This window comes from Oryx dammah, unplaced genomic scaffold (assembly GCF_014754425.2).
Source record: "Oryx dammah isolate SB20612 unplaced genomic scaffold, SCBI_Odam_1.1 HiC_scaffold_25, whole genome shotgun sequence".
In the NCBI taxonomy this organism is placed as follows: Eukaryota; Metazoa; Chordata; class Mammalia; order Artiodactyla; family Bovidae; genus Oryx; species Oryx dammah.
Genome location: NW_024070209.1, coordinates 85,935,034 through 85,961,997, shown reverse-complemented (window position 1 = coordinate 85,961,997; position 26,964 = coordinate 85,935,034). Strand labels below are relative to the sequence as shown.

The following is a 26,964-nucleotide window of genomic DNA, read 5'->3' as shown; positions in this document are numbered from 1 at the left end:
TTTCCTTACACAGAAACATGAGACGAGACGAGCTTGTGCACTAACGTGACATCTTTTTGCAGGCATCCGTGGAGATACCTGGACTCCAACTCAGCAACCAAGACTACTTTCCTTACGTCTATTTCCACATCGACCTTAGTCTTCTCGACTAGAAAGATGGGCTGGTACTGCTAAACTTGAGTATTCGTGAGAACTACTACAGACGCTTCTTTCCTCTAGCCCGAGAACAATTTAAGTATCCTACAGAATTTAGATTTTTAGAGAAATTGCTCACAAAGATTAGTGACAGTTGTATTTATTTTTTGTAAGTTACAGTAAAGAAATGTTCTCAGTTCTTTGAATTGTCTCTTCACTTATATTCTAACGTAATTCAAAATTTCAGTTTTCTGAATGTCTTACATGAATGGGGACTTCCTATCAATTGGCAACCTGCTGCTGTATTTCATGTCTTAACGGGACATGCTGTGAGGGTTTAATAACATATCAAAAACCTTGGGCTAAGTGTATAACCAGCTCTTTTCCCTAGTAGTTGCTGGTGATGGCCCAAAGACAGAAGACTGGGCACGGAGGGCAGTTCCCACTTGACGATCCACACTGTTTTTCATCCTTCTGTATAAACTCGGTTTACGTTTCACATTTACAGCTAGAACCTGGCCTTGCGGGTCACAGGTAAGACCTGTGTGGCAGCAGGCATCCAGACAGTGTCCCGTGAGCTGCAGGTTATAGGGAGGACAGACGTCAAGGTCGTCCCTTCACAATATTAATGTACGGGCTGAATACTGCACTCTGAATTTACCATGTGGACACTGATTTCATACGTTTATTGGCATTGTCCAAAATATTGTTTTATTCTTTAATGGAAAAAAGCTATTAATATTCAAATGAAAAGGGTCACATTAAAAAACTTGTAAGAAACAGCCTCCAAGAACATCCAAGCAGCAAGTCAGAGGGAGGGAAAAACGCTTCAACAGCCCATCAGTTTTCTTCAAAGTATTACTTGACAGGATACAACTCATTTCACTGGCTACGACAATTCATAGAATTTTTCATTGTTTTCTTGAGACGCAAAAGTTCACTGTTGCAGTGTTTTCAAATGACCAGTCAAGGGTTACTTCTCGGTTAAAAAGGCCACTGGTAGGTTCCTTGGACTGGAAAGGACGTTCCTTCACCACAGGAAAATCTGCTCCCAAGAAAAGAAAGCTGAAGTCTTTGCGGAGCCTCTCACAACTCATCTTTCTCCAGGTCGTCCAGCTCCACGTCACTCAGGTCAATGTCGTCTTCCACGGGAAGCTGTGGGACAGAAAACCAGTCAGGCCCCGCAGGGTCTATGCAGAACCACAGGGAGGATGACCCTGAAGCCTGATGTCTCACTTCACACGGTCAGGCCCTGCAGGGTCTATGCAGAACCACAGGGAGGATGACCCTGAAGCCTGACGTCTCACTTCACACGGTCAGGCCCTGCAGGGTCTATGCAGAACCACAGGGAGGATGACCCTGAAGCCTGACGTCTCACTTCACAGATCAGTACACTTCTAGTGGTGCTCTGAGCACAAAAGCTTCTGCTCACCCAGCTCCTGCTTTTAACCCTGCCTATCAATACAGGGAGAAAACTAACAGTGATTTAACCTGTCCTTTGAGGAGGATGGGCAGAAATGTACTGGAATATATTTAATTTCAAAGCCTGAATTTTGCACTTCTCTCAAAGTTACTGAATTCCAGGTTAAATGTTCACTTCAGGGCTAGTAGGAAAGCAACCTCAGTGAATTTCTCTGGCTGTCTCAGTCATGAACATCCAGAGATGCACCCGACAACAGGGAGGATGGGATGAAGGGCCTACAGGCCTGAGAAACTGACACTTCAGCGCTAGGCTCACGTCAAAGTTCAGGTCTGAGGGAGAGGTCTTGGGTCACAAGCAGCAAAGATGGGTCGGGAAAGTAGAGGCAGGACGGAAGCCCCGAGTCCTGCTCATGGCTCAGTTGCCCTCAGGACTCACCTCGCCGTCCTTGCCATCCCAGGGCTCCCTGGTGCTGATGGCGGGGAAAGCCCCACCGCCTACAGGCGCCGTAGATCCACGCCCAAAAGACAGCTCCCTGAGGGGAAGATGAGGAGACACGTGTGTTAACAATGGATGGTTGGCGCCAGTGAAGAAACAACTCTTTGCTCCTGAGAAGTACTTCACGAACTATCTTTTCCATCAGGGACAACAATGTCACTGTATGACAATATAATGGAATTTCTGAGGAAGGCTTTGGCAGCAGATAAAGCCAGTTACTACCAGTAATTTGAAAAACAACGCCAACATATTTTGCCAAAATACAAGTAAGTAAAAAATGATCAAAGTTGATCTAGACATGGACTAGACCAGTAATAACACTTGATTAACAAAATTCCACACTAACTTTAGAGCCCAAGAAAGTTTCTCAGTGTGGCCACTCTGCACGTTCTGGCCCAGGGAGTCACTTTCCCACCATTCCCTGAACTGCTGTATGGGCAGAACAGAGGGCTTCAGCACAGTCAGTCAGACCCTGCGTGTACCCGACTCATGCAGGCTGTTACACCAGGATGGCTCAAGGCCAAGTGCACAGGGTGGCAAAGGGGCCCGAGAGGAGAAAAGTGGTAGGATCACTTGCTAAATAAAAGACTTCAATTGCACAGTAAGATAATTCCAAAGCTCTAATTTATGAACATGTATTCTCCGAAATGTGAAAGAGGAAATTACTCCACTTATTGCGTACTCTAGAATAATCTAGTTTGGAACCATTACCACAAAAGAACCAAGTAAACAGTTTGACAAAACAAAAACAAAGAAGGAAGAAGTTACCTGAGAAACTCATTAATGCCTTGCTCACTGAATGATCCCTTTAGGAGAGCAAATTTCATCTTGCGTGCGTTAATAGCTGCCATAGCAGGGTATCCAAACCCTCCAATCCCCAGCGCATTTTCTAGTTCAGATTGGGCTCCAGCTTCTGTCCATAGCCACCTAGAAAAGCGGATTGATTTTTAGGGTAAAGATCCCTTTTGAATTAATTAGAACCCAATTAGTAGACATTAATTAAAGAACAAAAGATTACACATCAAATAATTTACAGAATGAGATAGGTACAGGAAAAAAATCAAAAACTAAAGATGAGTTTTAAAATAACATGTTCCAGATGTGCTAAGTAACCTTGGTTCCTCTCCTGTTTCCTACACCCTAACCCTAAATGGACTGGTCTACCTACAGGACTGTTTCTCCTCCCAGTGCCCAAAATACTGTCCAATAAACCTGATGAATTTTCTCTGTTACCTGAAATCCTATCAGTATCATCTGGGGTTATTAATGTTCTTCGGGCATGTAACAACTTTTTTTTTTTTTTAAGTTAAGGATATGTCATAATTCACACATGTAAAAAATGCTCAACCAGACTTCCTGGGTAGCACAATAGATAAGAATCTGCCTGCCAATGCAGGGGACACAGGTTCAATCCCTGGTACGGGAAGATACCACATGCTGCGGAGCAACTAAACCTATTGTCACAACTACTGAGTCTACATGGTGCAACCATTGAAGCCCATGTCCCTAGGGCTCGTGCTCCCCAACAAGAAAAGCCAGTGCAATGAGAAGGCTGCCCCACTGTCAGCTCCCTCTACTCATACAAGGATGAAGGACAAGGAACCTGGGCACACAGCCTCCTGCATGCACACGCTAAACTAACAGGCTGTAAAAGGCCTCTGTGTGAGACCTGCACCCACGTGGAACCTGGGACAGCAGTGGAGATGGAGTACATAGGGCAGAAAGATTATACAGTGGAAACAAGAGACAAGCTTTGTTCTGAACAATTGCCAACATCCAGCCCTCGCTCAGAAGAGGGTAAAGAAACATGCCTCTATTTCTGTCTTTATCTAGCCTTCAAGGCTGTGCTAGAATTCAGCTCTGTTACTAATTGTTTTTGCTTGCTAGCCGAGGACTCCAACCACCATTCGAACATGATTCCTATAAGAAAAAGTGTACCATGGTACAAATAAGATACTTGCGTTGATTTGTTTCTTCCTAGGTGGTAATTATCTTTATATACTTAAAAAAAACACCAGATGATGAGCCCCTCAGGTCAGTAGGTGTCTAATATGCTACCAGGGATGAGAGGAGAGATAGCTCCAGAAGGAATGAAGAGGCTGGGCCAAAGTGGAAACAACGCTCAGTTGTGGATGTGTCTGGTGGTGAAAGTAAAGTCTGATCCTATAAAGAACAATATTGCATAAGCACTTGCAGTGTCAGGTCCATGAATCAAGGTAAACTGGATGCGGTCAAGCAGGAGACAGCAAGAGTGAACATCGACCATCTTAGGAATCAGTGAACTAAAATGGACTGGAATGGGCGAATTTAATTCAGATGACCATTGTATCTACTATTATGGGCAAGGATCCCTTAGAAGAAATGCAGTAGCCATCATAGGCAACAAGAGAGTTCAAAATGCAGTATTTGGATGCAATCTCAAAAACAACAGAAGGAAGCTGGTTCATTTCCAAGGCAAATCATTCAACATCACTATGCCCTAATCACTATGCCCTAACCACTATGCCAAAGAAGCTGAAGTGGACCAGTTCTACAAAGACCTACAAAACCTTCTAGAACTAACACCCAAAAAAGATGTCCTTTTCATCACAGGGGATTGGAATGCAAAAGTAGGAAGTCGAGAGATACCTGGAGTAACAGGCAAGTTTGGCCTTGAAGTACAAACTGAAGCAGGGCAAAAGCTAACAGAGTTTTCTCAGAACATACTGGTCATGGCAAACACCCCATTCCAACAACACAAGAGACAACTCTACACATGGACATCACCAGATAGGCAATACCGAAATTAGACTGATCATTTTCTTTGCAGCCGAAGATGGAGAAGCTCTATACAGTAAGCAAAAACAAGACTGGAGGGGACTGGCTCAGATTATGAGCTCCTTATTACAAAATTCAAACTTACACTGAAGAAAGCAGGGAAAACCACCAGGCCATTTGGCTGTGATCTAAATCGAATCACTGATAATTATACAATGGAGGGGATGAATAGATTTAAGAGATCAGATCTGGTAGACAGAGTGCCTGAAGAATTATGGATGGAGGTACTGTATAATACTTTACAGAAGGTGATGACCAAGACCAATCCTAAGAAAAAGAAGTGCAAGAAGGCAAAGTGATTGTCTCAGAAGACTTTATAAATAGCTGAGAAAAGAAGCAAAGTGAAAGACAAGGAAGAAAGGGAAAGACAACCCAACTGAATGCAGAGTTCCAGAGAATAGCAAGGGCGACATAAAAAGCCTTCTTAAGTGAAGACTGCAAAGAAACAGAGGAAAATAGAATGGGAAAGACTAGAGATCTCTTGAAGAAAACTGGAGATACCAAGGGAATATTTCATACAATGATGGGCACAATAAAAGACAGAAACAGCAAGGACCTAACAGAATGAAGACTATGTGATACAAATACACCGAAGAACTAGACAAAACCTTAATCACCTGGATAACCACAAGGGTGTGGTCACTCACCTAGAGCCAGACATCCTAGAGTGTGAAGACAAGTGGGCCTTAGGAAGCATTACTATGAACAAAGCTAATGGAGATGATGGAATTCCAGCTATTTTAAATCCTGAAACATGATGCTGTGAAAGTGATGCACTTAATATGCCAGAAAATTTGGAAAACTCAGCAGTGGCCACAGGACTGGAAAAGATCAGTTTTCATTCCAATCCCCAAAAAAGGCAATGACAAAGAATGTTCATATCATCATACAACTGTGCTTATTTCACATGCCAGCAACATCATGTTCAAAATCCTTCAAAGGCAGACTTCGGTAGTACATGAACCGAGAACTTCCAGATGTACCAGCTGGATTTAGAAAAGGCAGAAGAACCAGAGATCAAACTGCCAACATCTGTTGGATCATAGAAAAAGCAAGGGACTTCCAGAAAAACATCTACTTCTGCTTCACTGACTACGCTAAAGCCTTTGACTGTGTGGATCACAACAAATTGTGGAAAATTCTTAAAGAGATGGGAATACCAGATCACCTTACCTGCCTCCTGAGAAACCTGTATGCAGGTAAGAAGCAACAGTGAGGACCAGACATGGAACAAAGAACTGGTTCAAAACTGGGGAAGGAGTAAGTCAAGGCTATGTATTGTCACCCTGCTTCTTTAACTTAAATACAAAGTATATCATGTGAAATGCCAGCTAGATGAATCCCAAGATGGAATCAAGATTGCAAGGAAAAGTATCAACAACATTAGATAGGCAGATATCTAAGATACCACTCTTAATGGCAGAAAGTGAAGAGGAACCAAAGAGCCTCTTGATGACGGTAAAAGAGAAGAGTGAAAATGCTACTTTGAAACTCAATATTCAAAAAACTAAGATCATGGCATCTGGTCCCATCACTTCAAAGTGGAAACAGTGACAGATTTTATCTTCTTGGGCTCCAAAATCACTGTGAAATGTGACTTCAGCCATGAAATTAAAGGATGCTTGCTCCTTGGAAGGAAAACTAGGACAAACTTAGACAGTGTATTAAAAAAGAGAGATACCACTTCGCTGACAAAGGTCCATATTGTCAAAGCTATGTTTTTTTCCAGTAGTCATGTGGATGTGAGAGTTGGACCAAAAGAATGCTGAGTGCCAAAGAACTGATGCTTTCAAACTGTGGTGCTGGGGAAGACTCTTCAGAGTTCCTTGGACAGCAAGGACAGCAAACCAGCCAATCCTAAAGGAAATCAACCCTGAATACTCACTGGAAGGACTGATGCTAAAGCTGAATCTCCAATACCCTAGCCACGTAATGTGAGGAGCTGACTCACTGAAAAGAACGTGATGCTGGGAAAGACTGCAGGCAGGCGGAGAAGGGGATGACAGAGGATGAGATGGTTGGATGGCATCACTGACTCGATGGCCATGAGCTGGAGCAAACCCTGAGAGATGGCAAAGGACAGAGAAGACTGGCGTACTGCAGTCCATGGGATCAGAGTTGGATGCGACTTAGCAACGAACAACCACAAAAAACATACCAACGTGAGCAGAGGAACACAAACTACAGGAAACGCTGAGGGAACCACTTTCAAGCAGCATTACTCTCTCCTTCCCAAATGATCCTGAGACAGTTTGATAACTCACCCCCACATCTTCTTCTTGTATTTGTCCGCCAACTTCAGAAGAACTTCCAAGTAAGAATTTCTGCCTGCAGCTCCTGATTTAAACAAAGATTTTACAGGTAAAAAGAAAGGAGTTGGTAAAGTAATTCCATCTGTTAAGTGTTCTCAGAGCAGGCAGCACAAAACTACTGGAGAGCGAGCCCCCATTGGCCATACCCGTGTCAAGAATGTGGGGCAGCACGGCCACGACGCAGAGCTGATGCTCCTCACACGTCTTCTTGGCGACGTCCTCATTGATGATCTGTGGGGCCCAGAACACAACGGGCGTTGGAAGACCATGTGACACAGAACCCACAGGTCTGCTTGAACAGACTGGGCATCGTCACGCTTATTGAAGAGCAAAGTAATTCAAGAGCGAGATTGGGCTCTTCCCAAATAATACTTCCTGTGTGCACTACAGAGACATGAACGAGAATTCCGTTTTTATCTCTTAGCCATCTATCTGTGGTGGGGATGAGCCATTTGTATGCACACATGGTCTCTGAAATCAGGATGCCTGGGCACAGCCTTGCTCTGATGTTTAGTCATTTAGACAGGTAAGAAAGCCATTAACATGTATTATATATTCTCATGGATTTGAGGCTTTCTTTGCCTCTTCCCCATATGCAAAATGGAGATAAAAACGGTATCCACCTGTAAGTGTTCATATGAGAATTAGGTGCTCAATAAATGTTAGCTATTATTTTGAGAATGATAAATGAAAGACTGGATTTAATTTTAATGAAGCTAAGGTACCTTTTGCTTACAGTGCAATTACTTTAGTACTGAGAAGTTATGAAAAGCTGCAATTTATAAGACAAGTTCTCCCCATCTGAAAGTACAAAAATACTCTAAAGAGAACAATTTAAAAAAGAGAAAGAGCTAACTGGCGAAGACAGAAAATGTCTTTACTGCCTCACTGTGCCTTTACTGTGGTCTTTCATCAGACTGGAAAAGCACTCCTTACTATAGGTGATGAAGAGGTTTACCTCAAGCAGCTCAGGAGGTGGGGCGTTATCAGAAAACAGATCGAGGGCCCGGGAAACAATGTCGGATCGCGTGCGTCCCCCGTCGTAATCCACAGGAGACTCACCTTTCTGGAATATCTTGATTGTAGGGAATCCCCTAATCTATTAAAAATTAAAATTTTGTTGCTGTTTGTTGCTAAGTCGTGTCTGACTCTTTGCGACCCCCATGAACTGTATCCCACTGGGCTCCTATGTGGTATTTCCCAGGAAAAAATACTAGAGTAGGTTGTCATTTCCTCCTCCAGGAGATCTTCCCAACCCAGGGATCAAACCCGCATCTCCTGCATTGGCAGGTGAATTCTTTACCACTGAGCCACCAGGGAAGCCCCCAAAATAAAATATCAGAGTAGATATCAAATTAATATTTAATAATAAATAAGATGATCTTTATGGCTAAAACTACTTTATAGGTAATTTAACATAACAAAAACACTCCTTGGCCTGCATCAGTGTCTAAGGGGCAGCATGCAGAGGTCTATCAGTCAGGGGATATTAACAGTCTCACTGCCAGGCTTAGCCAAATCTTATTCAAACGCTGGACATACATTAATACAGTAATATATATGCTCGAGAACAAAGGGACCAACTTCAGAAGCTGTATAAGTAACCTGGGAAAGCCTGGGCTCACATTAAGCCTGTAGGCAGGGCAATGCTGAAAGCAAAGCCAGGAAACGTCAACAGTCTTGAGTGCCAGATTAACTAGTTAAGATAGCGAATGATTTCATTTCTTCATTACAAAATGGCTAAATTTCCCTCCCACCTCCTAGGGAGACCAGGAATACACAATGGAGCGACAGTTGAAAGCAGCGTGTTTCACAGAGTAACAGCCTCCCAAGCACACTCACCCCGTATCGGCTGGCGAGAACCTGGTTCACAGTGGCATCCACAGCTGCGAGTTTCACTTTGCCTTTCGTTTGCTCTTTCACCTCTGTAGCGGCCGCGGCCCATTCTGGCTCTAGGCTACAGAAAACACCCTGCATTTTAAAAGGGAATGCCAACTCTAGGCACACATCCTTTAACTGCTGCACACATTTCCATCCAGTCCAGTGAAATCACACTTGGGAAACACTCCGTGCGCAGCTTTATGAAAGCTATGATGCCCCACCCTCCCACATTCACTTCTCCATCCTTCATCCATCATGCCCCTCCCAACCCTGGATGCCAGCTCCCTGATCATCTCTGAAAACATGACAGAGGAAACACTCGGTGCAAATGCTGAGGTTTAACATTCACGTAGAGCTGAAACTTTGGGGGAGAACATCTTGGGGATCACCTAGGACCTGCTTCAGCTCTTCAGAAGTGAGCCAGGTGAACAGACTAAAAGCACTGTGACTTAAACAAGTACCTGATACAAAGCACTTACTTTTTGCAGTGTCCACACCAGGGAGCATAAAACTCAACCATCCAAACATCTTCACTGTCAAGGACATTCTTGTCAAAGTTGTCATCCGTCAGCTCAATCACGTCCTTCTTACTTGAACTGTCACCTCTGCCCTGTCATTTGTGACATTAAACCTTAGGTTACAACTGGGCCAGAAAGAACACTATCACCATTCTAAATATACATATAGCAATAATCAATTCTACATCTTAACAAAGTTTTGAATTCTTCTTTCAAGTGAAAACTATTTTACTCAGATAGGGAACATTCCTTAGTATTATTCTTTTTACCTGGCAAACAGTATTTACTTTCAAAGAATTACCAGTACACTCAGTATCACGTGTAACATGAACCTGAACTCTACTTTTGCTACCTTCATTAAGAGAAACCCCAGTGTGGCTCACAGAACCACCTTAGTAACACTGTTCTCATTCAGAACCACGCTGGTTCATCCTAGATACCTACAGTTCAGATAAAGTCCCTACTACTTGAGAAAGCTAAAAACAACCCTTAACCCTTTTATCTTTTCGAAGCATTTTCTTTAATACTAAACCTACAAAGCAGTCAGAATTGATATAATGCTTTCTGTTGCCTGGGCCAAAAGCCATCATCGTTGGAAAGACAACCTGTGCTCATTAAATGTCTTAAGTTTGAGATAAAAGGCATGAAATCTCTGGTAAGCTAAGTCTGTATAAAGAAGCTACTCCTACTGGTCTCCTAGAAGTGAAGGGCTGTTTTATTACGTGTGCAGGCAGACCTTGGAGATCCTGTTGGTTTGGTTCCAGACCACTGCAGTAAAGCGAGCATCGCAATAAAGCAACTCATATGAATTTCTTGGCTTTCCTGGTGCACATATAAGTTATGTTCATACTATACTGTAGCCTATAATTTTCGTACCATAGTTTATTCAGTGTGCAATAGCACTATGTATAAAAGACAATAAATATCTTAATTCAAAAATATGTTAGTGCTAAAAAATGCTAACCCTCATTTGAGTCTCTAGCGAGTCTTATTTCTCTGTAATAGCAATGTCAAAGATCACAGATCATAATTAAATCACCATAATTATAACAAAAAACTTTTGAAATACTCCAAGAATTACCAAAATGTGACAGGGTGAGCAAACACTACTGAAAAAATGGCACTGACAGACTTGCTTGATGCAGGGTTGCCACAAATCTTCACTGTGTAAAAAAAAATGCAAAGATTTGAGAAGTGCAATACAATGAAGTGTGCCTGCATTTTATCAGGAAGAATTCAATGCCTTTTCACAAAAACATAAGCACAGCATGGTTAAAATCCACATTTCATACAAGGAGATCTAATATATGCATCTACAGAACAGGAATCTTCTTCCCTATCCAGTTGTGTGTGAATGTATGTGCACGCATGCTCAGCTGTGTCTGACTCTTTCTGGCCACATGGACTGTAGCCTGGCAGGCTTGCTTCTCCGTCCATGGGATTTTCCAGGGAAGGATACTGGAGTGGGTTGCCATTTCCTACTCCAGGATATCTTCCTGACTTAGGCATTGAACCAACATCTCTTGTGTCTCCTGTATTGGCAGGCATTCTTTACCACTAGCACCACCTGGGCTCTCTATCCAATTATGTATGAATAAAAACGTCCAGGGATTTCAGCCTGACTGCCACAGACACAGGCCAAGAGGCCATCCAAATTTCATCTGTGTTTGCCCAAAGTTGACCTGGAGGAGAGCATATCTCCCTCTCACCACTTTGGAACTACAAACACCATGGAGGCCAGAGTTCAGCTTCCAGGGCCTGAAGCTCTCTCTCTTGCTGTCTTCCAAACTCTTTTACTTAGGCCCAGGGCCAAGGAAGCCATTTCGGGGCCTGGTTCTTGGCCAGCAGCTCAGCTGTGGTGGACGCCCCAGGGCTGACTGGCTAGGAGCAGGGACCTCAGGGGGCCACACAAGCAGCTCTGACTCCCTCTGCAGTCACTTGACTCAATGTCCTCTTATTATTATTATTTTTTAAACTCAAAGTCCACCAATTTAAACCACTTTTAAAAATAATTATCTTCTTTGCAGAGTTTCCCTGGTGGCTCAGCTGGTAAAGAATCCACCTGCAATGTGGGAGACCTGAGTTCTATCTCTGGGTTGGGAAGATCCCCTGGAGAAGGGAACAGCTACCCACTCCAGTATTCTGGCCTGGGGAATGCTATGGACTAGTCCATGGGCTTGCAAAGAGTTGGACACAACTGAACGACTTTCACTTTCATGCCCAGTTTACAATCAGGCTTCAAGATCATGACACATGTTAAAACATGACATTATACAGAGCCTTACTTGTTTTCCAGAGCTGTAGCTACTGCCCCGGCCGCCAAGGCGGTCTTTCACAAGCTGGCGCAGAGCACTGAGGGCAGCATCCACGATGGCTTCACCAGTTCTGCCACCTGCAGGGAGACAGGGGCATCAGGTGAACAGCAGTGGGCAGGCTGGGTGTCTGTATCTGATGCTAGCTAAAGACTGGAACAGACATGTCTGTCAGCTTCATCTGGTGTTCAAAGAGACCTACTCAAGTGTCTTTAAGACAGGACCAGTTTCTTCTAGGATGTATTTCCTGCTTAAACTTTACACTGGGAAAACTAATTCCTCTTCTTCAGTTTTAGGTTATTAGTGTGAACAAGGACATTCTGTTCACCCATAAATACCATCTACTATTGAGAACAGTTCACTGCAATGTCTACTGAATGTGTAACATGTACACAGATTAAAAAAAGTTATCTTGTTAACAGAGCAGGATAAATTTCTAAACACAAAAGTACCAAATGAAGGGAATGGAAAAATCTATTTAAATGAGATTAATGGATAGAAAGGACTGGACAAAGGAAGATAAGAGGCATCTGAAGCTAAGAAACTGGAAAGCAACCTACTTCCTTCTACCTTGTTTAAAACACAGTTATTCCGGGCTCTGAGGTTCTGTAGCTGAACTTGCTCTTAATTTCAATCCCTGTATTTACACAGTGGCACTAGCCTTGGGAAGTTTACCAAAAGCTATGTGCTCAAGAACAAGTCAGGAGACTCTTGATTTACTTAGAAGAAAATGGACAACATATGTCTTGAGATTATCAGAGTTCAAAGGCAAAACTAACAAAATCTCTTCAGAAAGTTTTTTCTTTATTAGAGTTTTCTAATCAAACTGCCCAGGGAGAGATAAAAACTTCTAAGAACACTTCAGAAACCTGACATTAGAAAGAAAATACAGCACAGCAGTACTCAGAGTGTGTTCAGATAATCGTCTACTACATCCTGGCTGAGATGTAGTGACCAAGCATGTCACTTCCTAAGATAGGCAGGCAGGCAGACCTCAACACAAAAGCAGCCTTCTGCTCCTTATCTACTGCAGACACCCCACGTTCTGAGTCAATGCCCCTCCCAACAATCTCTACCTAGAAGTACAACAAATCAAGAAATACACTAGGGAAAAAGACAGAGAGGGTTTTCTCATTCTAGACCAAAGGCGAGCAAATTCTTCCTGCAGAAGATCAAACAGTCATTATTTTTGGCTCTGCAGGCCACACTGCTCATTGTAGCCACTTGACTCTGCTGTCTTACTGTAGAAGTAGCCATAGACAACACCAGTGAAAAAGCACGACAGTGTTTTTAAAACTTATTCACAAAACCAAGCAGCAGACCAAATGCTAACCCCTGCTCTAAACATTCAATTTTCACACATTAGCAAAATTGAAAAATTGTATTCCAAAGCAGAAAAGCAGGCGTTTACTAAGAAAAATGAAACTTTGTTTTATGGAGTTTTAGAGCTATCTTCAATATGACACCTATTTGTGACATCTTAAATAACAGGCAACTCTATAAAAGAACAGCTGACTAAAGTAACATTTAAGTCTTGAGAGTCTGGAGCCAGAGTCCTCTCCAGCTGCTTCAGTAACTCATAGCAGATACAACTACCTCATCTATAAAAAGGAAAACATGCAGAACTTCATTATCAACAGTTTAAAAGACTAAATAATAGCTTTAATAATTCAAACATTATATATGTTTACAAGACTTAAAGATTCATGGGCAAAACACTCCACGGTAATATCAACAGTTCAAACTGACTTTCCAGTTACAGGACCTTCTTTTCCCACTCTTATGCTCGAATTCCTAACAGTGAAGGGATGAACAACAGGAGCAAGAAAACACTTGCAGATCTTTAAAAATACTATATAATTATAGAAACTTATTAAATATTAAGTAATGAGTAAAATATCTTATTGTTGTTTAGTTGCTAAGTTGTGTTCAACTCTTTCCGAACCCATGGACTGTAGTCCATGAGGTTCCTCTGTCCATGGGATTCCCCAGGCAAGAATACTGGGGTGGGTTGTCATTTCCTTCTCCAGGTAAAATACTGAGTAAATAGTACTTATTTTTTAAAAAAACTAACTAGAAAGAGGAAAGCACAAAACATCACTATTCTATCATTGCTAAGGCCGTGTGGTCTAAGCTAGCATAAACAATAATAATAAAAAAAACCTTTCACCTGTTTGACATGTTTAATCTCTGGGCAACTCAGAAGATGTAGGAAATCACAGATCAGGAAATTCAGGCACAAGGCAGGTGAGAAACTTGTAGGCAGCAGGGCCAACAGGTTACAGAACCCCACGTTCTCTATCTGGTCCTACCCGCTCACATTAGAATTCCAACGAAGGGCATGAAGTAATTAGGAAAAGTTCTTACCCTGATAATCTTCTGGTTTGTTTTTGTTGGATCCAAAAATCTTAATGGTAGGAAATCCCTGAACACCATACTGACCCCCTAGGGACTGGTGTTTGTCTGCGTCAACTGCACCAACTTTGACAACATCCTGTGGAAACACAGAAGGAATATCCGTTTTTCTTTCAACCAGAGCAGACTCCACAAGAACCCATCATCTGATGATGCAAACTCAGAGACAAGATAAGAAAGGGCAGGGTCCTATTTGCCAACAGAATTATGACAGCTGTAGCCTGGGAAACCAATCCTAAAGGGAGGGCTGGACAACAGGCAAGTCAGCCTGTGAGGAAACTCAGCAGCTCCCAGAAATAGCCCGACTAAGCACAATTATGCCACTTCACTGGGAAACAGAATTAACGAAAATAGACGAGACAAAAATTAGAATGTACAGTATCCCCTTGTTCCCTACATAATCCTGGAAGCAGAACAAGAGTACTGGGCTTCAACATGCAAACTGACCTCCTACTGTACATTAAGCCCATTTGCTTAAACTTATTTCAACATACACAGGTGAACATGAACATCCCAGAAACTCACTTTCAAGGCAGTTGCTGCTTTCTTCCATTCTGGTGTTAACCTCTGGCAGTGGCCACACCTTGCAGGGGATGAAAACACAAGGAAACAGTCAGTCTTTGATTCCAATTTGAGAAACACTCCCCAGTGGTCTCCTGAGTGCCATGGACTGGGGGTGGGGATTTGCAGGGAGAACAGCACTAAAAAGACATGATTGGCGACCAGAAGGAGCTCACTGTTGTGATTTCACTATGATCCTTTTAAAAAATCATAATAAAAAACCTTCCACACTACTGCCAACTTAAATTATATTTAAACAGTTTAAACAAATACTATCATTTGTAACTCCATCCCTGAGGGGGAACGTCACTATTTACCTTGCTGAGTGTGCCTCACGTGTGGTCTGAGTTCTATGCTAAGCAAAATGCAGATTCTGAGACCCCCAAGGAATCAGAGTTCCTGAAGAAGAGATTCAGGAACCTGTTTTTAATAAGTCCCACTAGTGATTCTTCAATCTATTAAGGTTTGATAGCCCTGATATAGTCCAGAATTTTCATCTTATAGATGAGACGACTGTTTTAGAGCCTGGATCTGTGGGGCCTGCGTCTTAATGCGCTATAGTTCTCATGGCAGCTTGTGGAGTTAAAACGCACATGGAGTCTCAAGTCAGTAAGGCTAAGGAGTGAAAAGCCTTGACACCACAAAGTGGTGATAAAGAACAAGGGGAGTGAGACAGAGACACACAACACAAGGAAAAATATTCTTCATCTTTTAGGTACTAGTACTTGGGAAAAATTACTGTGAAATGTAACACACAGACAAGTGCTTAAAAAAAAATTATATATACAGAAGTCTATTATGTGTGTATCAGCCATCCAGGTTATAGGCAGCTGTATTACTTTCACCACTGTATAATACCCATGTATGAAGACAGCGCAGCTAGTTTAACTACAGGTGACTATTTCCTTTTTAAAACAAAGTCAATTTTCTTTTAATTAGGTCTCTAAGCACCTAATGAGCCAATGCCACGTGCCAGGACCATGAAGCGCATTCTTCACACAAGATTTCATCTCATCAGCACAGCCACCCTACAGGCAGGCTTTGTGGTCATTTTCATTCTACAGATGATGAAACACAGCCTGAGAAGGTAAGAAACCCTTCCAATGTCACCCAGTGACAGAGCTGCCTGACAGGTTTTCCTGGCTCCAGATCCCACGCTTTTAGTCAGTATGTAACATCACCTTCCGGGGGCCTAAGCATAATCCAATAGTTTAGAAGTCAAGACCTTTCAGCAAAGTGCCCTGAAATGCTGATTCTACCCACTACCTACACAGCATATTTTGCTATTCAGGTAAGCTACTTGGAAATCTAGGAGTCAAAATTTTACAGGACTTTGTGCCTCTTTAATTTCAACTTATTCTAATGAAGGAAGGACTTAAATCAGAGATTGTCAATACACCCTGTAATTTCAACGTTAAGCAATGTAAAGACAGATCAAAATGCCACAAATACAAATATAGCAGGACACCCTATAACTCAGGGGTTTTTCACTGGGGTCCACGGATACCCAAAGGGATAGTGGACAAGAATTTAAGAGCTCTGTAAGCTTTGACTGGGGGGAAATCCTCTATTTTCACTAACCTATAATTAAAATTTAGCATTTCTTTCAATTACAAATAGTAATAACATATCATGGTGGGTTTGTACTTGTGACTCTGTCAAAAATAAAAATCACAGCTATTTTCTCACCACCACTCCTTCAACATCATTTACGTTCATCACCATTTCAGAATTATGGTAGCTAGCAGTTAAAATCTGCTGCTGGACCTTGGTATTTATAGTTTCTGTAAATGAGGACTGCAAAACCATATCAAGATTTACTTTGATAGTTTAATAATCTTATTCCAATATTTCAGGTTTCCTTTGTGATCCCATAGCTTTTATTCTATGCATGTAAAACCTTTATTCTAAGGAGGAACTCATAGTCTTCGCCAAGCTGCCAAAGTTTACACACACTGAGAGGTTAAAAGCACACTCTCTAATGAGACATTCTCTCATCCAGGACACTATGAAGCAAAACTTTGCCAGTTAACAATAATAATTAACTACTTGATCCAGAACCTTCTCAAGCATGCTGACTGGTTTTGTTTTGAAATGAGGTATATTTTCATATACTGCAGCTCCCCCCAAACAAGGTAAATTACTAATGCCATAAACGACAAAAAATATCAAACTTGTAAAAGCTGCATACAAAGGCATTCAACAATATTAAGCCTGTACAACTGCCATTTGTACCTTTACTAAAATGAATGAACAAACCTATACTGAATTCTTATTTGGATAACAAAGAAAAAAACAAAAGGAATTAAAAAAAAAAGTATTAAGATGAACAGTATTTTCATAATGTAGTAACATAAACTTTTAAAGTAAAGGATTTTACCATGATCTGCTACACTGAACTGGTACTGAGTTTCTAAAACTGTTTTCTTTTTCCAACGAAAAAACTGAAAAGCAATAAAGGAAAATCTTTATTATTTAGGCATTGCCTAAAAAGCGCCTGCTCAAGGAGAGTCTGTAAGAATTCCATTCACTACCCGCCCTGCCTCTCAGAGGACCACTTTGGACCTCAAGTCAGCGCACAGCTCACCTGCAGACACAGCTGGTGGTGCTCCATCTCCTCTCAGGCACCTGTCACCCGCAGTCTGCAGCAGTGACAGTCTCATGCCTACTCTGCACCGATTCCACTGATCTGTTTCTACACGTTTATTTGTTGGGGCTTTGGTTTTAAGTATTTTAACTACATAAACGATCAGTGCAATACTGTGTATTTTGACTGTGTAGATGACCCTTGAATAAGGAGAGATACAGGTGCTGCTGACCTGCTGCAGTCGAAAATCCACATATAACTTTATAGTCAGCCCCCTGTAACCACAGATTCAACCACAGCGAATTGTGTAACAATGGAGTACAAATTTGTTGGGGAGAAAAAAAAAGCCCACATTTACGTGACTTGCACAGTTGTATCTTCACTGCAGGTTTCTTCCCCCCCTCAGACCCTCCCCCGAAGTAGATGCAAAGCAAGAGAAGAATTTATCTTCAGCCGACTTACATTGTCCTAAAGACCAGGGAAGTGTGTCTTCCTAAAATTCCTTCTTTCTTGCAACTATTAGCTACTTCCAGCATTTTTTCCTAACTGACTCAAACTCTGCACTCTTTAATAGTCAATCAACCCCTTCCCTCTTGTCTTTCACTTTTTACCATTATGAGATTTCTTTTCATTAGCATTACCTGGATGTGTCCTCTACCTCTTTTAAACAATCAGTAAATTAGGTAAACAAGATGGCTCGATCGACAACTATTATAATTACTTACCATGGAGCATAGAATTCTACAAGCCACAAACTGTCACTCTGAATAACTTCTCGGTTGAAGTTTGAGGGGGTTAATTCAATTACATCATCACTAGACGAATACAGACCATTAACTGTTATAAAGAGGGTACAGCTCATCAGACCTGGAATGACAAGAAACATACCATCAACAGCAGGGTTCATGCTCTGACTGGAAAAGTTCTTTTCAACTAACCTAGGCCGTTCACACAGAGGGCAGCTTGGGTCAGCTCTCTCCTAGCCCTCTCCTTCCTCCACTCCCCCACTTTCAGCCTGGCTACTGTTGGAGCTCCTGGGATTTTACTCTCTCTGGGGCAGTGGTGAACATGAAGGGAACAGACGGCCCACACCCTCATCTCTTGAGCTGTGTTGGGAACAGATTTAAATACTATTCTTAGTGCTTTCCCTATGCTAACACCTTCATTCTGTACAACCACACTCTATGAGGCAGGACTATTACTGCCATCTTCTGGGCAAGGGTGCTGAAAAACTGGGACGTTCCATCCAACTCTGAAACCCTGGATAATCCACCCACTATTTCTTGTGTTATTCAAATGCATTTTTAGCATGCTCTTTTTATTAAAGCTTTTTGACGGGAAAAATAATTATTTGACTCTTCGACTAGACTGTGACTCTCTTAAGGACAATGTTTTTTTTAGGTATCTTTCTTGCTACTAACATTATCCATGGCATATCATCAGGCACTCACAGCGCTGCTGGATGAGCTCTGAATGTTCACGTGAACAACTGACAAAGGGAGGCAGACAGTCTACTGCATTATTAACAGTTTAGCCACCCTGGACCAAATGTATTTCTCTGGCTACTCATATGCCACCTTAGTCACAATTTCATATGCTTACTTTGTAGACAGGATTTAGATTTCATGTGGAACTTTTAAAATAACCCAATGGTAAACTTTGAGGAGGAGTACATATTGATGTCAATTGTTCTACTGCTCAGTCCTCCACCTTACACCTACTAAGGCATTCTGAATTTTCAAATCACTTTCAAATACATTGGATCCACTTGATTTTTCATAGCACTACTACTTAGAACGTGAGAATCATCCTGATTTTGGAAACATGGGCAGATAGAGATCAAATGGCCCATCTACGGTCACACCTAAAACTGGTGGAGCAGCTCTGACTCCTATTTCCAAGCTCTATCAATTAAACCATGTTGTCTTTTCAATACTCAAGACAGAAAGATTTAGTACGCCATGGGCATGAATAATAATTACACTGCTTGAGAACACTGCATCTGAATTACAAATATGACTAGCACTGTAGGAACTTCACCGTGAACTCTACCACACTGTAGGAACTTCACTGCAAACTCTACTAACAGTGAGGTGATGCCACTAAAGCTTATCATGCAATGAGTATGATCAGATTTGCTTTCTATAGAGTCTTCTGGCTGCAATGTGAACAGAGGATGGAGAATTATCAGGAGAGTGGTTTCACATAAACCGAGGGCAACATGAAATGAACTACAGTAACAAAGGTTAACGGGAGGTCAAGTAGCCAAGACTGAAAACTGCCTACTGGATATATAATGACAGAGAGGTCCCCGGGGCCCTGGGCGGTCGTGGTAGAGAAGCGAAAGTAAGCAGCAGTCAGGCTGCACAAGGTTAGAGAAAGCAGGAGAGAACACGCTGGTGAAAATAATACAGTATCTTTTAAAATAGGTTTCTTATAAAGAGCAGGAGACACCAAGTCAATGTGGGATAAAAGGAAGTTTTCTTTTCAAGGATGGGAGTGATTTGAGCATGAAGGGAAGAAATATGTGGAGCAGCAGAGACTACTACAGGGAATAATGGAACAAAATGCCTGAATTACAAGAAGGGGAGTAAATCCAGAGTCAAAGAGAGGGGTATCTTGCCACAGGATGAACTCCTCTTCCATTTCAAGAGGTGGAGAAGGGTGAGTGTGGACGGAGGTCAAGCCAACCAAAGAGAGGCTCCTTTTATAACTGCAGGTCAATACAGCAGCCACATGGGGCTACTCCGAAGGGAGGCGTGCTGGAGGTGTAAAAAAGCACACTGAATCTCAAAGACTTCATAGGGGAAAAGAGCAAATTATCTCATTAGTATTTCTGATATTGATTTCCTCAAGATATTTTAGATATAATGGATAAATAAATATATATTAAAATTAATCTCACCGACTTCTTTTTGTCTTTTAAATGTGGCTACCAGAAAATTTTAAGTTACCATATAAATTTAGCATTATATTTCTATTGGGTGGTACCACTTAATAATCTTTTCTTTGCTGTGGAAAAGATCAGAGTTGGACACATTCACTAAAGCAAGTAAATCAAGAACCTAAATAGAGACCATCCTAGTTGTCAGTAAGCTTGAGAATAAAACTGGTCTTGGAAAATCTTCTATGGATTTTTAAAATATATTTATCTTCTTTAAAGAAAAAAATCTGTATGAATTGTTATTTATTCAATATATTGAGCTCCTTGCAAATTTTTAAAAATAAGAAAAGCAAACAAACAAACTATAAACAGTTCTGCTTAGAATGAATTATTAATATTTTGGTAGATATTGTAGCTGACATCTCTCTACAACATACAGAGGTTTAAAATTTTATATAAATGTCATCTTATTATACATTCCCTTTTGTAATCTTTTTCACTCAAAATAAGTTACATTTTCTACTAAGTAGCCCCCATGTAACCATTTTTAATGGCTGTATCATGTTCCTAATCCACTACTGACATAATTTGATGGTTTCCACATTTTTTTTTCCTATTAAGAGGCCAATGCTAAAAATTCTATTTATTCTCAAATAAATTTGATTATTTCCCTAACAAAAAATCTTACAAGGGAGATGGGGTATGGCTACCATTTTGATATATGTATCTGTTCAACTAGCCTCCAAAAATTGACATCTCAACTAAGAATAACACTTATAAGAAACTACAGACAGTTAACTCATTTACTCTAAGTGGTATGTGTCATCATGCCCATTTTTAGCCCAGGAAATGGAAACACAGAAAAGGTAACTTGCCCAAGGCCACATAACTAAAGAGTAACTAGGTACCCATCCCCAAATTTTAACCAAAGGACTGGACCCTGCGGGAGTAAACGCCAGAAGGGGCGTTCTACAGACTGTGCAGGGGAATCACATTCTTTCTCTTCTCCTGTCAATTGGGAAGAACAATGAAGAAGGCACTCTCCTCTTCATGCTGTTCCAAGTAGGTTGGAGTCATTATAAGAGGTTTTAATGACTGTTTCACTCATTAAACAGTGATTTTTGTTTAATTGTTCACCTCAGGAAAGTGGTACGAAGATGGGCATGCCTAATGACACTCAGTATAACATAAACTTCAGCTTTTTTTCCCTCTAGTAATGGTGCTGGACTTTTTTAACTTTCTATAAAGTAGCCTGGATCTCCCAAGAGCACCCTCCCACTATAATGGCTATCAATGGAAATGTCTTGATAAAGGTTCAAGAACTAAATTCTTTAAGAGACAGTAAGACCTAGTAGGGTTAGAAGGAAATCAAATATGCTACTCCAAAAGCATTAAAAGGTGTACAAAATCCAACAGCAATAACAGCAGTAACTACCCCCTACAAAAACATTCAGCCCACTTAAAATGATGAGTAGGTCAATGTTGATCGATAATGATCTGTTTCTAATATTCACATGGTCATTCCACTCACTGATAACGTGCACCAATGGGAAATTGGAACATCCAAATGTCTAGAAGCTTTGTGAGCAGATGGTTTTGCCATCTGTGGCCTCCTATTATTCCCCAACGGTAGTTAAAGATGCTATAAATCTACATCAGTAACCTCTCTGTACCTCACCTGCTAGCATGAGTACATGGTCCCAAAAAAGTCATCTAGAAACCGAGAGGGCGCCCCAAAAGGCTGACTACCTTAAAATAATGAGTCAACTGAAAGAATCATAGATGCTTTCAGAGCCCTGTCGGAATTCACTTGCAAGCAACTAAACAGAAACTAAGTTCTTCGCTCCTCATCTATTATCTCTACAGTAATATGGCAAATATTTCTCTTGCTTTCTCTCTTTAGGTATATATATACACACACACAAACTCCTTAATCCCGAGAACAACGCTAGGGAGTACAAGCCCAGAGTGGTTAAGTAACTAGCTCCCAGTCACCCAGCTAGTAGATTCGGGGGACCGAGGCTGGGACCCAAACCTTGCTCTCTGGACCAGCGTGCTCAGGTACCCACTGTTACAGCGCCTTGATTGGGACCAAGAGGGCCCAGGGAAGGAAGGGGATCCTCCATCTCACTACTGAACTCGCTAAGACATCTACCTTAGTCTGGGTTCGATTTAGTTTTGAAAACTTCAATCACATCTAAAGCGCTCTTGCATCGTGAAACCCGCTTTAAGAAGGTACTGCTGCCTTTGAAGGAAACTTCTGATCGATTTCAGGACTGGGTTTTGATATTTCAGGTTTTTCACAAGTGGGAATTCCATAAAACAGTTGGTATGGGCAAGCTGCAGTATGAGGAGCTCATGACTCCCCCCGAACACTCGAGGCCCAGAACAAGGTCCCCCTTCCAGATGCCCCACCCCACCCCAATACCCAGCCACGGTCAGGGACGAGCCATAGTCGGTCTCGGGGGGTTCGATCGCAGCTCCCGGCCTTCGCTCACACCTCGCCCGCCCCTTCACAAGAGCCCGGCGTCCGGCACTCGGCCCCCGGCTCGGGGCTGTCCCCAGCGCCCCGGGTTCGAGCCCAGCCTCGGGGCTCCCGCGCGCACACGCTCCACCCACCACCCCAGCCCAGGTGGGATGCGGTCGCCCCCCGCCAAGGGCTCCCTCACCTTCCCGCGCGCCCCACACGTCTGCTGGAGGGCCAACGGGTTGGGGGAGGAAGGGGAAGCTCCGGTCAAGGACAGTCTCCGCTCGCGGAGCTCCCCTACCGCCGCCGGGGCTGCCTCTGCGGCATCCTCCGCGAGGACCCAGCCCGCGACCCTCCTCGCCAGAGCGGGCCGCGGGCAAGGCCAGGCGCCAGCTTGCTCCCCGGGCCTCTCAGGCTGTTCCCCTCACCTCACCCCCCGGCCTCCGGGACGAGGAGGCCCAAGCCTACCAAGCACCAGGCGAGCCATGCTGAGCGCCCGCGCCGCCACACGTTCCAGCCGCCGCCTCACCGCCGTGCCGCGCCGCGCCCCCGCCGCCCCTCGTACCGCCCTCGGCTCGCTAGGTGAGCTCGGGGCGGGGCGGCAGGGGCGGGCCGGAAGACGTTCGCCAAGCCGTGGCCGCGGCTTATTGGTCCCGGCAGACTTCGCTCATTTGCATAGCCAATGACAGGCGGCCGGGTAGAGGTTACCGGTTTGGGTTTTGCGGGGGCGGGGTGATGGGCGGAAGGAGGGACTGGCTGGGGGGCGGGGCAGAACAGTTGTCCGCCCCGCCCCCCACCCTTGTCCGTCACGTACCCGCAGCCCTGGTTTTCCGTACTTGTTCTTTCTGGGAGTAAAGTACTTAGTGTTGTTTTTCTCTCGGATCCTTACGGTTCTGTCTTTTCCCCACTCGCTTCTAACCAGTCTCTTTCCTTCCTTAACCCCTTGCTTCCCTCCACCCCCCTAATCCTCCACCCGTCACCCTCTTTGTCCCCAGGGAGGAAAAGTTTTTTGGGCCGTCAGCGTATCTACGACCTTATTAAAAATGACATATTAATTCATTTCACTCGTTGTGCCTGAACAAGTACTCAGTTATAAAAAACACTTACTAAGCACACACTGTATAGAACACAATTCAACAAGTATTCATTTTGTTGAATTAAAGTTCTCAAGACCAGGGCACAAGACTGCAAAGTTTTTCACAGACAGCTCTCCGTTCTCTGTGGAAACCCTGCGGGGATGAAGCTTCACGACTCCTCATTTGCAGGGTTTACTTCCTCCTCCCGGGAGGGACCCTAGCAATGAGTTTACATGGTCATGTGTTTTGTAACGTTTGCAAAAGTGAAATATTTTCAGCATTACGGGCTAAGATCTCTGCATCTTTCCACTCTGATTCCCTTTCTTACGTTTAGAGCAGACTCGAGCATTTTGGTTTTGTATTACTAATGTATTATCACCATGGTTTATTTCTTCGTAATGCTTAGTGCATGAAACAGCTCTGATTTTGGCCAAAGCATTTATGAGATCTGGGAGTAGTGGAGGCTGGTAGGGCTTCCTGGAGGAAGTGGCACTGGAGCTGAGTCTGGAAGAAGGAGAAAGTCTGTCAAGGCATAGAGAGGAAAGGGAGTGATGAGGGCACAGAGGGGTGAACTGACACCACGAAGAGGAAGCTGGCAGCAAAAGCCAGATGAAGGGGTGGTGCTAGGGGGTGTTTGAGAGACTTTAAGATCATGTAGAGCCATGTAGATTCCTGAATTTTGATTCTGTAAGATCTCTTTGAGTTTATTGATGCTTTTGTAAAATCTAGGATTTGGTGTGTTGGGGTAAGTTTTAGGGAAAACTCTGAAATCCCAGTGGCTTCTACCATAACGGTTTGTTTCTTACTCTCATTGGAGAGCAGCTTTTCCTGTTGTGATTCAGGGACTCTGGGTCCTCACACCCTACAAAGACACCATCCTCTAAAACAAGTGCTTTCAACATGGGAAATACTGCCCCAGTGGGACAAAATTGGATTTTGGCACAGAATAATAAGAAAATCTTAGATATTACCAGGGCCACAGTACAGAAACAGAAATTTCATGGAAGAGAAGAAATTAGAAGAGACATCTAAAAGTTCTCCTTAGGGGTTATTGTTGTTCCTCGCTAAGTCGTGTGCAACTCTTTGTGACCCCACGAACTGCAGCACACCAGAAGGGGCGATGATGAAAAACCAAGTAGAGAAACAGTGCTCTAGAACAGGGCTGTCCAACAGAAATATAATGTCAACCACGATCATACACTAAATTTTAAAAATTTTAGGAGCCATGTTGAAAAGGTAAAAAGAAGAGATATACAGTTTGACCCTAAATATTCCAAATTTTATCATTTTAACATGTAATCAAGAAAAAATGATTGATGAGCTATTGACATTTGTTTTCACACTAAATATTTGAAACCCAGTGTATATTTTATGCTTGTGTGTGCGTGCTCATTCGCTTCAGTTGTGTCCGACTCGGACTGTAGTCCACCAAGCTCCTTTGTCCATGGGATTCTCCAGGCAAGAATATTGGAGTGGGTTACCATGTCCTCCTCCAGGGGATCTTCCCCACTCAGGGACTGAACTGGCATCTCCTGCGTCTCCTGCATTGCAGGTAGATTCTTTACCCTCTGAGCAACCTGGGAACCCCATATTTTATGCTTAAAGCAAGTCTAAAGTTAGGGTGTCTGGATGATGTCTTAATCCCATGTCAGGAGATGAGTCCTCATGGTGTAGAGGTCAGGAATTAAAAAGAAGAACTATCCTCTCTACCCCCAAACTCCCAGTGTACAATGTTGGGACAGGACAGGACAGGAGAATCATAATGGTCCCTTTCAGAAAGGAAAGTGGTAGGAGATACACAGAGGTCCCTGGTTTAGGGCCATTTTGAAATGGGTGGACATTCTGAAATGGGTGGAATCATTCTGATGAGTGGACACTAGAAAAAGGCTTTGGTTACAGGTGCAAACAAAGGAGAAGTTCACTGTTCACTCACTCATTCACTCAACAGATATTTCCTGAGTATCCTCTTATTTTCAGCACATTGGTAGGTCCTGGGGGGTACTAACGTAATGAAGAGCTGTTTCTTGCCCAAAGGAGCTCACAGTCCAAAGTGGAAGGCAGGTCAATAAAAAGTTACAGTGAAGGTACATACGGAGAGTTCTCTGGGGTCATGAAATGAGCCATTAATCTGCTCTGCTTGAAGGAGTCTGATGTGGAAGAGGGTTCCTGGCATGGCAAGGAGATGTTCCAGTCACGGGCAGATTCATGACCAAAAGCACAGAGGTGGAGAAATACGTGGTGCATAGAGAAACCTGACCAGCCCTCCATAGCAGGTCGGCTGGGACCAGTCTCAACAGTGACACTTTTATCAAAACTATGAGTTTTAAGAACAAAAGATTAAACCATTTTACATAACTAAATTGCTTGAATTCTAGAACTTTGGGCCGACATTCTGTAGGGCTCTTTAGGTGCTCAGCAGTTAAGCTTGGAGCTTTCCAGCATTGGGTGGCTGAGATTGGAGACAGTTTCAAAAACTCTTGCTGACTTTGGCTGGAAGCCAAGCTGATCAAACACCAGCTCTGGGCTATTGTTCCCAGAAAAGACAAAAAAGGCAGCCATCATACCTTCTGAAGTACAGCAGGTTCCTCTTCTTGTTCTGTCCTCAAAGGCTTCGTCTCCAACCAGAAAAGAATAAAACAGATGATTTAAGTAGCAAGAGAGGACTGTCCAGAAATCCTCATATTTTTTAATAGAACAATGAGCAAAGTTAGTGACTCAAATTCCCATCATGCTTCATATAGTTAATAATAACTATAATAATAAATAATAGATGATAACTTTGTATGTGCTTGCTTCAGACATTTTTAAAGTGGGTGTGGTGATATTGATGAACAAACTGGACACTTATTTTTCATTTCATTTTCTATGATTTCCAGCCTCTGATGCTTAGCTACCGTGATTGCAGCTTGTCTGCCCTTTTCCATCAACCCCAAGTTTCTGTAGCAATCTTTCTACCCTGGAAAGAAAAGAGAGGAAGGCTGTGGGGCTAGATGAGAATATGTACCTCTCACATGGGTTACATTTGCTCAGAAGTAAGTGATACGAAAGCCCCGAGGTAGAAACTGGAATATCATCTCACCT

At 42.8% G+C, this 26,964-nt stretch overlaps 2 protein-coding genes across 5 annotated transcripts in view; one reads left to right on the top strand and one right to left on the bottom strand.

Moving 5' to 3' along the window:
* The window catches only part of ATP6V1C2 (ATPase H+ transporting V1 subunit C2), a 60,788-nt gene extending 60,453 nt beyond the window's left edge, over nt 1–335 (top strand). For all 4 annotated transcript variants that reach the window (XM_040224929.1, XM_040224930.1, XM_040224927.1 and 1 more), the window contains one exon: nt 63–335. In XM_040224929.1, coding sequence (XP_040080863.1) covers nt 63–152 — 90 coding nt within the window. In that variant the 3' untranslated portion in view covers nt 153–335. The remainder of the gene's footprint in view (nt 1–62) is intronic.
* Nucleotides 280–23,403, bottom strand: PDIA6 (protein disulfide isomerase family A member 6). The gene is made up of 13 exons (XM_040224931.1): nt 23,276–23,403; nt 18,182–18,323; nt 14,834–14,891; nt 14,261–14,387; nt 11,867–11,973; nt 9,543–9,673; nt 9,025–9,139; nt 8,141–8,281; nt 7,329–7,413; nt 7,135–7,207; nt 2,822–2,980; nt 1,994–2,090; nt 280–1,290 (listed from the first exon to the last, which is right to left on the bottom strand). Exons 1-13 carry the CDS (start codon nt 23,292–23,294, stop codon nt 1,222–1,224), a joined length of 1,323 nt encoding a protein of 440 aa, XP_040080865.1. The 5' UTR covers nt 23,295–23,403; the 3' UTR covers nt 280–1,221.
* Nucleotides 23,404–26,964: the final 3,561 nt, after the last annotated feature.

Excerpts from the sequence above, each read along its gene's own strand:
- PDIA6 (XM_040224931.1), bottom strand. Across the intron at positions 8,282-9,024 it reads TTCTCGCCAGCCGATACGGG|ATTAGGGGATTCCCTACAAT; the intron begins GTGAGTGTGCTT and ends AATTTTTAATAG. Across the intron at positions 1,291-1,993 it reads GGGATGGCAAGGACGGCGAG|CTTCCCGTGGAAGACGACAT; the intron begins GTGAGTCCTGAG and ends TCTGTCCCACAG.